General features: G+C 40.2%; 1 protein-coding gene and 1 long non-coding RNA gene across 5 annotated transcripts in view; one reads left to right on the forward strand and one right to left on the reverse strand.

Annotated features, from left to right (window-relative positions):
• Nucleotides 1-899, reverse strand: part of TPP2 (tripeptidyl peptidase 2) — a 54746-nt gene extending 53847 nt beyond the window's left edge. For 2 of the 3 annotated variants that reach the window (XM_085215538.1, XM_085215537.1), the window contains exon 1: nt 661-898. In XM_085215538.1, coding sequence (XP_085071664.1) covers nt 661-822 — 162 coding nt within the window. In that variant the 5' untranslated portion in view covers nt 823-898. Of the gene's footprint in view, nt 1-660 lie in introns of all 3 variants that reach the window. The other variant, XR_014880841.1, reaches the window with a different exon arrangement.
• Nucleotides 900-1025: 126 nt separating this feature from the next.
• The window catches only part of LOC146545646 (uncharacterized), a 50491-nt gene continuing 35608 nt past the window's right edge, over nt 1026-15908 (forward strand). For both annotated transcript variants that reach the window (XR_014880845.1, XR_014880844.1), the window contains exons 1-4: nt 1026-1411; nt 7022-7115; nt 8042-8268; nt 9942-10024. This is a non-coding gene — a long non-coding RNA (uncharacterized LOC146545646). The remainder of the gene's footprint in view (nt 1412-7021; nt 7116-8041; nt 8269-9941; nt 10025-15908) is intronic.

Here is a 15908-nt window from a genome sequence, read left to right on the forward strand (position 1 = left end):
AGGTTCATTCCAGCTTAACTCAAGTGAAGTGACAGCTGCCCAGTGCCACCTTCCAGCCTATCTATCCTCTTCAATTAGCACTTTACTTGCTTGAACAGCGTAAGGAGTCAGCATGGAACGTTGGGCTAACAACCTGCTAAAGTGAGCTCCCTGAACTGGGTTATTCAAGGGTAAAACTTGTGCCAAGCAAAGGGTAGAAATCAGCAGTGCTTATTTAACATACAGGACGCAGTACCCCAACAAACTGTGTACAACTGCCCCTAAATCTCTTCTCAAGGCTGCTACATCTGATAGTAAACATGCTGACAGGAAACTGTAAGTGATATAAGAAGTAATACACAAGCCACACGATAAAGAACTGCTAGCAGACGAATTGAAAACCAAGAAGGAAACGCTGAGATAGGCCGACATTTAAATCACCCGCACAGATTTACAAATCGTAGATCTCTCAGGAGCAGCCATTGTGTAACAGTAGATGCAGACAAAGCCAGGCGGGCTGTAGTCCCGCAGGGAGCATCGGGACCGGTCCGGCAGCAGCCAACCCCACATGCCCCCTCAGTGCCCTCGGCCGCTCGGGTCGCTGCCCGGCCTGGTGCCCGTCCTCAGGCCGCGCAGCGGCCCGGCGCCCAGGTGCGGTGACTCAGGGCCTCTGGCCGTTACCTGCATGCCCGGAGCGCCAGGGTCCACGCCAGTATCCAACACGGCCAATAGCACCCCCCGCCCGTCGAAATCGGGGAAACGGGAGAGGAAGGCAGCGGCTCCGGTCTCCTTCTTGGGCAGGAGACCGTGGAAAGGGAAGGGCTCCTCAGCGGCGGCCGCCATGGCGGGAGGGCAGACGGGGCCGCGAGTCAACGGGCGCCAGGAATGGGGCACGGCGCATGCGCTTGCGCACTGGCCCGTGAGGGGAAGCATCCCCTGGAGGCACACGGCATGGGCGGGATCGGGCTGAAGCAGCCAATCGGAGCGCGAGGGTTGGAGCGCGCAGAGAGGCATAGCCAATCGGAAAGTCGGCCTTCCCCACGTGCCAGGGCCGCGGTCTTAAAGTGATAGGCAGAAATACTTCGGGGCCGTACGGCCGTGGAAGAGAACAGACGTGGGGTGGGCTGGGCGCGCTGCGTAAACACAGCGTAACGCTGCCGGATCGGGACCTTAATGGAGGGCTGGGGCCCCGCCGCCCCCAGACGCCTCCCAAGGGACGGGGCTGTAACGCAGTGTGGGGCTGCGCCCCGTTATGGCGGTCGTAAACAAAGTGGATGTTTACCAGCTTGTCAGAAACCATACGTATATAATAGAGAAAAGCTGTCCTGCTTGAAGAACCCTAGCAGAAATGGTCTGGTTGTTTGTGCCGCTCATTTTGTACCACTGGCTGCATCCGTGGACTTAGAAACCTACGGAGTACTGCAGGATTCTTGTGCGTATAAAATACCAAAATAAACCTGAAAAGCGCTGCTTTAAAAATGCGTATTGTGTATTTAAGAAAAGACAAGAAAAAAAAAAAAAAGAAAAGAAAAAAGAAAAAAAACGAGCCAAAGCTGTACCATATGTGGTGCTCACTGTGTGACTCAGTCTGCTCCCTTCCCTCTTTGGCTTTTTCTCATAAATCAGAATTTCACATTTTGGTATCCTGTGCTTGATTTCCTTAGAATACTGCTGGTATCTGATAAACACGTTTGGTGTCTTTTAGGGTTATATAGAAAATGGCCTGATCTTACTTCAGGAGAGAGAATTACTCTGACAATGTCATTATTCACTGATGTATTATTTAAGTAATATCCAACTCACTGCCCATGTTTTCTTCTGTGTATTGTTGCGAGTACGTCTCAATAGAAGACGCTTGTATTTCTGACAGCACCTTGAGGTTGACAGAAGCCTAATGCATCCTATTCCCAGTATATTTTGAGACAATGAACAACGTCAAATTCTCTGAATGTTTTATATCCCATTCAATACACAAGCTGTATGTTGCAGGTTGGAGACACACTTGCTGCCAGCTGAAAATCTCTGTTCTGTTGCCTGGGTCCCAGAGGCAAACAAACCATCTAATGAGCAGTTCCATTAGCTGTACCCTATAGCTCAGTGATGCACAATGCCAAACAGCAGAACAGGTTCTGCAGGAAAAATCAGGCTCTGGGGAAGGTGTGCCAAACATCTTTTAACAGATTAAAACAATAACAAAGAGAAGAAAGAAAATTTAATTTAATTTACAGTCTTTAAAACTCATAACCCTATTTTAATATAATTACTGTGTGTGATGACATAGAGTTAAGGTTAAGTCTGTGCTTCTTACTAAACCTTTGTAGATCTGAACATACAGAGATTTTTTTAAAAATTTTATATTTAATCCTAAGCTTCTCAAGTTTCTTATGTTTACTTTGGTTATACAGCTTGTTCCACTAATTATGGAATATATTTGTTTTTTAATGGTAATATCCACTCTCAGCTCTGATTCACATTACTGTGTCTAAGTTTCTGAATTCTATGTAATAAATAGAGCTTTGTTTTGTTATGAGTAATAATGTTGCTATTTCACAAAAGTAAAGGCTGCCATATTGAAAACTCAAAAGAAGAGTTTTTCACGAAGCTTCTTGAAACGGTATGGTTTGGTCATTAAAATAATGATTTAACTTCCCTTGGGATCTAAGTTTATGCAGCAGTTGATCTGAATTTGCTGTATTAAGTAGGCTCACATCTCCATATTAGGAGCCATTTCAGCTGTTTGTATGGGAATCTGGGGACTGAGCCAGAAGGAAGGAGTATGCAACAGCTGTCACATCCTGGGACCCTGATTTTCAAATTTGCCCATGATTTGCAACTTTGCCTTTGAAATAAGTGAAAACTGTAGCTTCTCATTTTCCCTAAATATTACTCTTCTATTGTGAAATATGCTCTTGCAACATCTAAACATCTACAGGTAACTAGATTTCTGTAGGCAGGTGGTGCTCCATCCAGCTTCAGTTCTGAGAGTGGCAAACTTCATGCATGTTTTCCAGCTGCAGAGTGGCTTCCAGGCCACAATGATGATATGTGTGATAGATATCTCTCAGAACATTACTGAGTATGGTGCGCCATGTGCTTCAGCCAAAATGTGCCACCAATGTCACAGCCACTGTTTATAGATTCACTGCTATGGTGGGACACTGGGATTTTGAGATTAACATTAAAGGTACCCCAAACAGTGCTGATGGTATTCTAGGTCTGATTCTGAGAATCAGCAAAGGTGCTTCAATCTCAACAGTACAGAGCCATTCTCTACCTTGCTTGTGTAGGTCTGCCAGGACAAACAACAAATCCCCTTTGATTTCACATGTAACTCTAACATTCTCCAGACAAGGATGTTGAGAGTACTCACCACCTCTTCCACCTGGAATTTAACCCAAAAGTTGGATGCTTGGATTCAAATTTCATTTCTGTCTAAGCTTGAATCTTTTTGCAAACTAGAAAACTCCAGCTGTGGCAGGAGGCTTTTCTATTTTGTGTGGAAGCATCCCAAAGTGAACAAGAAACAACATGACCTAGTATCTTACTAGTGCAGGCATTGACATGGATAGAGTACTGGGATTTTCATTCTTTCTCTAATTAATGATGAATTATTCTATGCAAAGTATCAATTGGAGTTAGTACAAGACCTCTTGCAAGCAATTACCTTGTTCTCTAATTGCAGATTTCACCCATTCATGTCTACTTCCAACCTTGCCTCAGTTACAACATGTTTGAAGGAGGAATGAGTATACTCGTTAGACTGGGGGCAAAGGCTTTGATCAAATCATATTAGGCAGTGGAAGGACTTCGGTATTCTGAGTGAATCTATTAATTACCAAGGTGTTCAGTAAATGTCTCTTCTCATTTCAACTTAATGAGGGTGGTTTAGCTTTGGTATTTAACTCTTTAAGTTACAGTGGGGATAGATGGTAAGAGGTGGACAGTAAGATGTACCTTATCCTGGTCGTTTTCCTTTTTATTGTCTTCAGTTGGCACTGGCTCTTGTTAGTCTCATGTAAGTGCAAATCAACAAAGGTCCTCCAGAAGGAGCAGTTTCCCACCTGCACTTTCAAAGAACTGATTAGTTGTGAAAAACTAAGAAGATAAAGTTCATTTGGCAAGACACTGACCTGATCAAAAAGCTGAGACTGGTATTCAGTACCTGTTCAACCTCAAACATCTAGCAGTAACCTGAAGTGCCTTCTGGTACAAAATTAAAGTTATAGTTGATGTTTTAACCATTTATTTCCTTGAGAATAGAGACAGAAACATAATGGTATGCTGACCTTCTGTCACAGAATCATAGAATCATTTGAGTTGGAAGGGACCTTTTAAACATCACCTAGTCCAACTCTCCTGTAATGAACAGGGATCAGGTTGTTCAGAACCTGATCCAGACTGACCTTGAATGTCTCCAGTGATGGTGCATCTGCCGCATTTCAGCATTCTCAGGTTATTATCAACTCTTTCAGCCTGTTCTCACAGGAGAGGTGTTCCATCCTTTGTATCATTTTTGTGACCCTACTCTGGATGCACTTCAACAGGTTTATTACACTTCTGTACTGAGGACTCCAGGTCTGGATGTAGTACTCCAAGGGAGGTTTCACCAGTGCAGAGTAGGAAGAAGGCTCAGAGGAGATGTGCATGGGTGATGAGCTCAAAGACAAATATAAGAAATAACCACCTGTTGTCATAAAGAAAACTTAACAAGCTTAACTTGTCTCAGCTCGAAGAGTGTTGAGAAAGACCTTTATTTTAGATATCCAAGTGTACCAGTGGGTTTTAGGGTTGTGTAAATAGCTTTCCTGAGATAATTTGTGGAGAGAAGCAGCATGGGTGGAGAAGGGTGTTGTCAACTCAGAAAAACCTAAGGTATAAAAAGCTGGACAACCAATAAATAAAAATTGAAGAGAGCAACAGGCTTGATCTCGTTTCAACCCCCATATTCCTCCCCCGTGGTAGGGACACCCAGTGTTGTAATGATGACCATATAGAGACCAGTAATGGGAATTATGTTTGTGTTGTGATTCAACAGTATATTGCAAAAGCTATATTGCACTTGTGATTAAAGTGCTGTGCCACTCTGCTAAATCCAAATCCTCTGTAACATCAGATATCTACAAATAAGGAAATGTGCTGTTAAACATGAAGACCTCCTCATGTGGAACATCTTGAAGAATTGTTCAGAGAATATTGGGCTTTGGCACACCTCCAGCCATAAGAGCCTTGAGGGCCACTGCCAAGCACAGCTGGCAGTTGACACTATTGGTAGCATTCCTTCCCAGGAATTATTCAAGTCATAGGAGATTGTATTCCAATCACAAAGCAATTTCTTGAAATATATGTTCCTTAAGAAAATTAGAAATGCATTTAGTGAGACAAGTAATCAGAGAGAATTATTAGTTTAACTTATGGCTGAGGTTTGCAGTGGTGTTAAACAGAATAATGAGTATCTGGCAAATGTGGCCTCCATGATCAGTTTTCTAGCTGGAAAGCATTCAAAGCCAAGGTAACACATTCTGCTTAAGAACATAAATGAAGCAGAGACAACCATGCCTTCATCAGTGTAAGTCAGATGTGACTGAGAGCTGTAGGGTTTTCTTTAACTTTGCTGTGCAGTTGAAAAAAGAAATTGTTGGATAAAAAATAAATAATTGCTATTTCTAGAGCTAAGTGCTCAGATTCATTTTTCATGTTTCTGTGAACCTTGAAACAGAACTTTTTATCAGACTTCATCTTGCATAGGATGCAGAAATTTGTCGCAGAAATATAAAAAACAATAGAACATATTTAAATAGAAATTTACGTATGTAAAAAAATCAACCAACCAACCAACCAAACGAAAAACAAACAGAAACAGCAGTGCTAACCAAAAGACAAAGAACTTTATATATTGATAGCAAAGCCCATGACTAAAGGCAGGCAGTGGTGTAAATAGCAAGGAATGGGTCTGGGACCAGACAGCCAAAGCTCTGATGTGGCCATAGCATGATGACTCTTCAGAAGAAAACTCAAACTTGTAAGATGAGGTTAACAGCAAGGTTACAGCAGAGTTGTAGTCACAAAGATAGTCACATGAGGAAAACAACCATGATTAGCAACCTTTCCTAAAGTTTATGGAGAAGGAAGTAAACAAGATTCTCAGGCAAAATTTGATACCACTGTAACTAACTCATGAAGTATATAAAATCACATCCAAAACCCACTGTCAGCAAGAAGAATCCAAGAGGTTTTGCTAGGAGTTGACAGCTGATGTCCCTTGTTCCCTGTGTCATTTATACCTGAACTTGGCAAGACCACTAGGTCACACATGTTGCTGCAAGTGAATGTGTGGGTGTAACCTCTGAGATAATTAATGTAGTGATCAAAATTAGTTTTGTTTAATGTAAGTACCCCTTTCATCCATGTGATTTCACACTAATTTTTGTTACATTAAATTTATGCAATCACAGGAATATTGTACTAACAGGGTGATTGCCAAAGCAGTTCAGCACTGCAGCAGAGCTTATTGTTTTATATGAAAGCCATTCGGGTGTTCTTATGCTTTTAATTGGTTGGATTTTGTAAGACATCACAGCTTTGTTTCATTTCAAATTTATGAAGGTAAATACTCTTGTGCAAGTTGCAATATTATAGACTTAAGTACAGCGATTCAAGCTTATTTGTGCTGGAATGTAAAGCACATCCTTATAAACTGCTTAAACATTAAAGCTTTTGAAGCTGAAAAATGTATCACGTATCTGTATGCATATAAGAGATATAGTTGCATTCCTTATGGTGAAACTCAGGAGCTTCTGTTTTAGAAATGATTCATTTGTTTAGAAGTAAATATACAAAGTATTTGAGACTGGGCTCTCTTAGTCAGAAACTCTGCAGTAAGCCAACAAAGAATATATGCAAACTTTCCTGTAGACAATGCTTCTTATCATAGATGAACTTGAACTTAAATAGATATATGATCTGAACTCTAAAGTTCTAGCTTCTTTCTCCATAAGCGACAAATCTGATCACCAACTTATCTTTCTTTTGCTCGCACAAATAGGAAATGTGGAGCAGTTATTGGGTTCCAGGAGGCTGGACTGAGGAGTTTGCATACAGTAACAGGATGTCCTGAAAGAAAAAAGTACTGCATCAAGGTAAGAGCTATAAGGAAATTCAGGGTATTTTGTGATAAATTTCTTCAAACAGGAGCAGCTCTTACCTTTTAGACACTAGTGTCCATATCTCCGAATTAAATCTTTGGTTTTTGTTTTGTCATGTGTGGTGGCAGAAATATTTTGTGGAAGTTTACTTTAATTTTGAAATGGAAGAAACTACAAACCTCACACAAACTAGTGGCAGCATGTAGAAACACTTTACATCTTGCATTCATAAAAAATATAGAGAAATCAACTGAGCATATTAGTAGCTCTCAGTGGGGATTTCACTGTCTTCAAGGGAGATAGTCATGGCCCATTATGAAGAAAAGGAAGCATAGGAGAAAACTACAGGGTCCTGTACAATGTCGTGTACTCTTTTCTGTTTTCCAATGAGTAGCAAATTAACAACATACCCTATGACTTCTATGGTATTGTTTGTTTAATCTCCAGTGATTTATACACAGATGCACACAGCTGGTACATTTTCAGTGGAGGTAAAGTTGTGTTTTTGGAATGTGGCATCAAGGAAGCATCCTTTCAGCATACGTACTGTAAATTATACAATCTATTCTCATTACAACTCCAGGACTAACCGGATGGTAAGAAACCACCTTACCGAGCTAGCTAGATTTGGCAACATCCACATTGTTTGAATCATGGAATGGGTTGGAAGGAGCTTTAAAGACCACCCAGTTCCAACCCTCTGCCAAGGGCAGGCTTGTCACCCACTAGATCAAGCTGCCCAGGGCCCCATCCAATTCAGCCTCAGAACACCTCCAGGGTGGGGCATCCTCACCTTCTCTGGGCAGCCTGTTCTAGCTCCTCATTACTTCCTGAGTAATAAAAAATTCTCTCAACAATTCTCTAATCTAAACCTACTCTTTTTTTGTTTAAAACTGGACTCTTTTTTTCTGTTTTCACAGTCTCAGATAAAGAAGTCCCTCCCCATCCTTCCTGTAAGTCTTCCTTGAAAGGCCACAATGAAGTATGCTGGACCCTTCTCCTCTCCAGGCTGCAGTGGCACTGCAACTGAAGGAATTATTGCCCGAGAAGGATTTGTCTAGGTCATGTTACGTGATCATTTGATATCCAAATTAAAAATCCATACTTCACTACAAATAGGAAGAAAACGTACCAGGATACCTCTGGAGTAAGTAAAATTGCATTTCTGACAATTTCGGATATATTATAAGACTTTGCTGGTGATGTAGAAAGCTTGCTTATGGTTTTACAAGTTATACTTAAAGACAGCTCATAAGTGTCCAACTTTTGCTTTGCCTGGGCCACATTAACTGAACAGGAATTGTCTTGGGCCACATACACAAATGTCACTTGGAAGGTAATGCCTCCTATTTATCTCTCTGAAAACAGATACAAAGAGCACAATCACACTGTTTCAAAGAGCAAAACCTCAGCTACAAAATAATCTTTTTCAACATTGTCATCACCATTAGCTATGCATTTTCACCAATAACAAACGAGAGCCTGCATGCCATCCTCATCAAAATCTGCACCAGTAGAGGTGGCCCACGGTTGCCACTGCTGAAACACACCACCTACCACATCATTGTGCTCACATCCATTGTTTGGTGTCCATAAATGTTCAGCAAATGTCAGTGAATATCAATGGGTGCCAGTATTTCCACATAGAGAAATTCAATGACACACCTTTTCTTCATATGCATTTCAATGTCACACATCATTCTGTCAGACTGTCTCTCTGCTGCCATCTGTCATGACAGCAAAAACAGGATATTGGTGAAAAGGTTTGATTTCTACTGCCATACCACCATGTTTGCCATCATGTAATAGGCCAACATAATAAAATAGGAGGCATTACTTTTGGAGCAGCCCTCATGAAATATATATTATTGTTAGTGAATACAAATAACAAAACTTATTTCTTTTAGTTTTTTTGTAAACATAAAAAAGAGGGCGACAAAACAAGTGGGATACATGACATTTTTGTGAAACTAACTAATGCATCAGTCTGGGTTGATTGAAGTGGTTGTAATTCTTAGTGAGTTCTCAAGGTGTTTGTCAGAGATTTTTGATGAAATTTTACTCTTTCTGTACTTCATCTTTGGAACAGTAGAAACGATCAGTTCTCAAATGTATTGGTTCTCAAATATATTTTAAAATTGATGATTTTTGCAGAAATCTTGACAGATCTTTATTGAAACAGAAAGCAAGACTGTTTTTTTCACTGTTCATAGGACAGTGTTCAAAATGCATACAATTATTTGCCAAAACTTGAATTGGCATTACACTGCACCCTTTCTGTGTCATGATTTCAGCTCAGGAAATGTTAACAGCACATCAATGGTTTGGCTGTTGTGAGCGATCAGTGGGTATCCATGGCTGGCCCAGGCCACTCAGTGAAGCAGAGCTGCTGCCATGATGATGTGAGACAGGAGGCAGCCTCAGGATGGACTGGGCTAGGTACATGTGGGCTCTGGTTTGACATGCCTAAGTATATCTACAGATGAGCTCAAGTCTTTAAATTAACTTTTATTTGTTGGTGTTTTTTGTTTTTTTTTTTTTTTCCTTAAGTTGCTCTCTGATTTCGTTTTTTATTACTCTTCTACTTTCTCAGAAAGGCAAAGATGCCTTTGAAATATCAATTTCAAAGAAATCTAGAAACCCGGTAGTAGAATATTGTTAGAAGAACAAGCTAGCAAGAATCTCCAGGAAGATGTCTTGACTGCTTCTAGGAAATACATTTTGGAAGAGCTGCAAAACTACTTCCAGAAGATAGTGAGAATGATGGGTTTCTCAGAGGTGTTCCATGGGTAACTTAATGCCTGAAAATTTTTTTTTTAGAACAGAGTGCCAGTGGGTCCATCTGATTCTGTATCCTGTCTCCCAGGGAAGGCAGGTGACACCTAGAGAAGACCTGGGCAAATGTAAGCATTACTTGTGAATAGCCTCCTATCCTTTCACTATTTTCAGGTCAGCTATTTCCTGAAACTGATGAGGCTTGTGTATGAGGTAAGCCTGCATAGACCTATCTTCCAAATATTTGTTTAGGCCCCACTTGAAAGTTTACAGTGGTGATGGTGGCATTTCAACTACCTACCCAAGGATTTTCTTTTTATCTGATTTAAATATGAATAACTTCAAGACTCTATGTTTCAGATTCTAAAACAAACAAACAAAAAAAAGCAAACATCTCTTGGAAAACGTATTCTGCCAAAGATACAGTGGGTGGGATGAGTTGTGTTTTGCAGAATATAAAAACCACACCCCTAAGTCATTACTTTTAACAGGAGTAATGTCACAAATTAAATGTATGTTAAAATTCTCCTCTTGAGGGCAGCAAACATTCAGAACTAAATATTCATGTTAATGGTGTAATAAAGAATATCTAGAAATTGAGACAGTTCAGTGTTAGCTTGCCTATTGGTCCCAGTGGTTGAGAGGACAGCTGTTGTGGTTTAACCTCAGTGGGCAGCTTTACTACACAGAGCTGCTTGCTCACTCCCTCCAGGTGATGGGCAAGGAAATTGGAAAGATAAAGCTGAGAGAGCTTGTGGGCTGAAATAAAGACAGGATAATAGGTAAGGCAAAAGCTGTGTGCTCAAGCAAAGCAAGACAAACAATTCACTTGGTACTTCCAATCAGCAGGCAGACGTTCAGTCTCTTCCAGGAAAGCAGGGCTCACCATGTGTAATGGTTTCTTGGGAAGACAAATACCATCACTTGGAACATCTTTCCAGTTTTCTTACTTAGTATGATGCTATATGTTACGGAATATCCCTTTGGCCATCTGATCAGCTGTCCTGGCTGCATCCCCTCCTGGATTCTTGTGCACCTCCAGCTCCTCACTGGCAGGGCAGCATGAGAAATGGGAAAGTCTTTGGTCCAGTACAGGCACTGCTCTGATACTACTGAAAACATCAGTGTGCTGTCACCACTGTTAACATCAAAAACCCAAAACGTAGCACCATACAGGTCCTCTACAAAGAAAATTAAATCTATCCTAGCCAAAACCAGTAAAACAGATCTACCCACTGCTTTACAGCTCTAGCATTAAAGGACAAAACCTGAAAGTTTAAGTGAAAAATACAGTGTCTGAAACCAAGGCTTAATGTTAAAAACCAACAGAGTAACTAAGAAGTAGAAAAGTATCCATGGCTGTAAGACAAGGTGAAAAAAATGTGGACATCCTCTAAAAATTACAGCTATCATTTTCTGTGCATTGCTTCAACTAATGTCAATACAGTGTGCTGAAGTTTAACACGAGCTTTCAAAATGTGGCTTGAATGCTAAGAATATGCATTGGCATATCTAATTTTACTGTTACACTGATCTTATTAATAGGAACTGCAACTCAGAGCTTTAATCCATGCTTTTGACCTGGAAAGTAAGCCTAACCCAGGAATGACTTGCTTCTCTGAAGATTTATTTCATGTGCTAGAAAACTAGAAAAAATAATATCCTGAAAATTGGAGAGACAGCCAGAGCTCATAGGAGCAGTGGAAAGAGTTTGATTGCTCTCTGTTCATTTTGTGTTATTTCCAGATGCCAGAGAAGCTTATTTCCAGTATTTTGTACTCAACTGTATACTACAGGACTAGTAACAAAATTTGGGTAACAAAACATAGTCCAGATCAATTATCTAAATCCTCTCTCTCAAATACTTAAGTAATATACGTGTACTTCACTCTTGGTGATAATGATCAGTTCTTCTTAAGGGAAAAAGAATTTGGATAAGTGATCCCCAAGGAGTTCCAAAAGAATGAAGTTCATGCTGCTGTGAAGGTTGCATGCTCTTCCTGGCAAAACTGTACAGGAACTTAGTTGTTAAGGAGACTTGACCCTGCAGGGTTGTTCCGTATAGTGTACCAAGTGAGCTGCATTCAGGTTGGTGAAAGAGCATGTGATGCGACACTCCATCCGTCTGCACGGCTGGACTTACTTTTTGGGATGGGAGACTCCTATTAGCAGCCACTTCAACTTGTTCTTTGCCTGTCTGTAAGACTCTGTTGTTGGATCATGTGGAGTCCTCTTCTGCTTAAGTCATCTCTTGAAAAAGTCCTTTGGATTGGTAGCCTAGCAGCCTGTCTGGTGTAGGGAAAAGTTTCCTCTTTTCCCAGACAGATCTCTATTTGGCTTGAAGAGTGACTTTTCTTGGCCTGTCAATCAGACACAGCAGGCCTCAGGATGGTGCTTCTGCTTTCAAGGGCATAAAACGCACAAAACATTTATATTTCTGCATATGTTATCATCTTACATGTCACATTTGGTGGGGTTCATAAATGTAATCACCCATTGTTCCCAAGAAAACACCAGAAGTTTTCTTGGCCCGTATGAACTTCTTTAAATCTTTCCTGAATGCTTATTCTCTCTTTTGCTATTGTAGTTTTTTTGTAGTTGTAATATAACTTTGAATTTTGAAGTATATATTTTTACAAAGAAGTATGTGCATATTTCTGATGTGTATTTCCAATCTTATCAAGGGTCATACGAATCAAATAGGAAAAAATAGGTAATACTCAATATTCAAAATCTTTCAGGTTAGCCATGCAAAATATAGATAAATGATTAACTTTCTGGCCACTAGATGTGACTGTTGCTCTATGTAAACACAGCTGAATTTATTGCTATGAATTCTAGTTCTTTGGAAACATTATGTATAGTAACTATAGCTTTTTAACGTTGCCTCTAATTTTATAAGTCAAATGTTCACTATTTACTTTAAAAATTACACCTTAGAAGTTTCAGAGCAATGAAAATACATTATTTAATCATTCTGAAGTCTAACAATTAGAACACTGTATTAGAATGAAAAAATATTTTTCTATACAAAAATAAATCGGTAGTAGAAATAAATTAGTAGATCTTTGAACTGAAGTACTGCTAGATGCTCTTTAACACTCAAAATATCTTACAGTGGTATATTAGCCTTTTCATTCACTAACTTCCTAGAATCATAGAATGGTTTGGGTTGAATGGGACCTCCAAGGTCAAATATCTCCAACCCCTCTGCTATAGGTAGGGACATCTGCCACTAGACAAGGCTGCTCAAAGCTTCATCCAGCCTAGCCTTCAACGCCTCCAGCATGGGAGCATCCACACCCTCTCTGAGCAACACGTTCCAGTGTCTCACCAAGCTCACTGTAAAGAATTTCTCCCTAATATCTAGTCTAAATCTACCCTCTTCCAGTTTAAAGCTATTTCTCCTCATCCTGTCGCTACATGCCCTTATAAAAAATCCCTCCCCACCCTTTCTGTAGATCTCTTCAAGTATTGGAAGGCTGCTATAAGTTCCCCCTGGAACCTTCTCTTTTCCGGGCTGAAAAGTTCCAAGTTTCTCAGCCTGTTCCTGTAGGGAAAGTACTCCAGCCCTCAACATTACCATTCCAACCAAATTCCAAAATTGCCATTACATTTAATCTATAATAAATTCAATAAGTATGTTGGTTTTGTTTTTGTTTTTGTTTTTGTTTTTTTTTCCCAATATAATGTAAATGGAATACCTAACATTTGTATGTTCTCTTTAGTTAAGTAGCTCTAAATGTCCCCTGGGATCAAAGCCTGGTACTTATCCTTGTTCATGAATTCATGACGAATACGAAGTAAGTAGAATCACAAGTCATTGTGAAGTGAAAAAATTAGTCCAGAATGGTACTCTAAGGCTTTTGAATCCTCAAAAATAAAGTTCTTCTCTGTGAGCAAGAAGAGACCATGAAGCATGAGCATAGCCATACATAGACAATCTGCAGGTTTTAAACTGGTTTGGATGACAGAAAAGACAAAAGTTCAGACAAGAATAAATGTATGCCTACTGTCCTCCTCCCACCATACACCACTTTGGAAAGCCAGACTCCTATCTCCTTGATGACATCCCCACTGACAGCAAAGCAGCTGTGAGGTGCCCCCTAATCTGTCTCACTCCACACTGGTCAAACCACACTGCTCTGGCCACTTCTCTAGGGCAACTGCTCCAGCCCTGAACCTGCTTCAATTTATCAATGTCTTTCCTGTATTGGAGGGGGGCAACACTGGCCACAGTACCTACATGTGGTCTAGTGAGCACTGAGATGGAGATAACCACTGCCCCTGGTGTCCTGGCTGTGCTCCTGCCGATGCAGCCCTGGATGTTGTTGGCCACTTCTGCTGCCAGGGGATGCTGGTGTATTGTGCTCATGTAATGGTTTGAAATAGGAAACACAGCACAGAAACAAGTTTTCAGCTTTTTTGAAATGGAAGAAGTTGCAAGTGAGTTCTATATGGATCTCTGCTGGGACTCATGCATGTGCCTGGAGAAGGGGTCAAAGAGGTGAGTGCGAAGATAAGAGTTTTTGGATCTTACTATGCTATTCATGAAAATGAGAATGAGGGAATATTGTGGAGAAGAATGTACATATGAAGAAAAAACCCTTCGTATGTGCATATATAATTTTTTCTTAATATATGATGCATATTAATACACATTATTATTGTGTATAACTTGATGAAAATATCAAATCAATTCCTGAGTGGGGTCAAAAAACAAATTAAATATATATATATATATATATTTATAGAAGCAGGAGAGAACAATACAAAGCATTATGCTATGGCCCCATGTTTCATCTAGTTCTTTTTTCATCTCAAAAAGGAATAATACAAAAGATGTTCAGGCAGGAGAAATAAGAATGCAGTACAAGAAAAAGTTTAGAGAAGAGCTACAGGAATTAACAAGTTCATGGATTTCTCAGTAAAATGGGACCCTGGAAGTGAAGTAGGCTAGAAAAGAGAGAAATGAGGGGGATAAGGAAGAAGTCTATAAGTGGGTGCATGCTGAAGGTGTGTAGGATTCAGTTTCCCTCTCTATCTTCCAGTATAAAGCCTGGTGTACAGTACAATTAAGCTGCAGGACCCTTTTCATGAGATTTTAGAATTACTGAAGATGTATAGATTCACAGAGACCTTACAGTTCTCGGTCAAGTGATAATTATTAAATATACTTGCAGTGGAATTGCCAGGTCACAACCTGAACCAATGGTTGAGCACTTAGCCCCTCCTCACCCTCATTTAAGGATTAACAGCTGTGGGAACAGCATTGCTCTGGGTAGAGATTGCACTCCTCTTGAGCTGTAGCTGGTCGTTGTAAGTGGAAAGCTAATTTTTCTTCTTTATTATCTTCTCTTGCTCCATAGTGCTTGTCTCAGTAGAAGGCACTGTCATCGCCTTCTTTTGCTGCACGATGCTATTAAGTACGTGCTGTTAATGTGTATTAAATGTACAAAGTCTGCAGGTCACAAATAGTTGGAGAGCTTATTATTTATATGAGTATCAAGGGCTCCCAAGGAAAAAATCATAAACATATCAAAATTGTAAAATATGAATTTATTTGGGAAGTGAGATATAATATAGTATCATAAGCAGAAATAGTTACTATTTATTAAAAAATACTATTTCTAAATAACTCCTAAAGAACTAATGCAGATTGTGTAGGTTCACTGCCTATGAATGAGTTACCCCTCATTTCATATACCAGGTGCCAGGGTTCCAGCTTCAGCTGCTGTTATGCTGGTGCTCTTATAAGACACCTAAAAATGAAACCCTGACTTTCATGGGGTTAAATAGCCTATTGGTAGGAGCAGTAGGTTGTTACATCAGAACAGCCCCATTTGGAGGAGGCAGTGGTCACTCCTTTCCACTATGCTCCAATGTCCTCTGCTGTTCAGAAATGTACGCAAAAAGAAAAGTCATTGTTATCTTTATAGTGGTAACATCAGTAATTTCTTTCGCCATTTTATGAGCTCACTTAATACTGCTTTTTCAAGAGTCACACTGAGG

This window comes from Meleagris gallopavo, chromosome 1, assembly GCF_905368555.1.
Source record: "Meleagris gallopavo chromosome 1, MGAL_WU_HG_1.1, whole genome shotgun sequence".
Classification (NCBI taxonomy): Eukaryota; Metazoa; Chordata; class Aves; order Galliformes; family Phasianidae; genus Meleagris; species Meleagris gallopavo.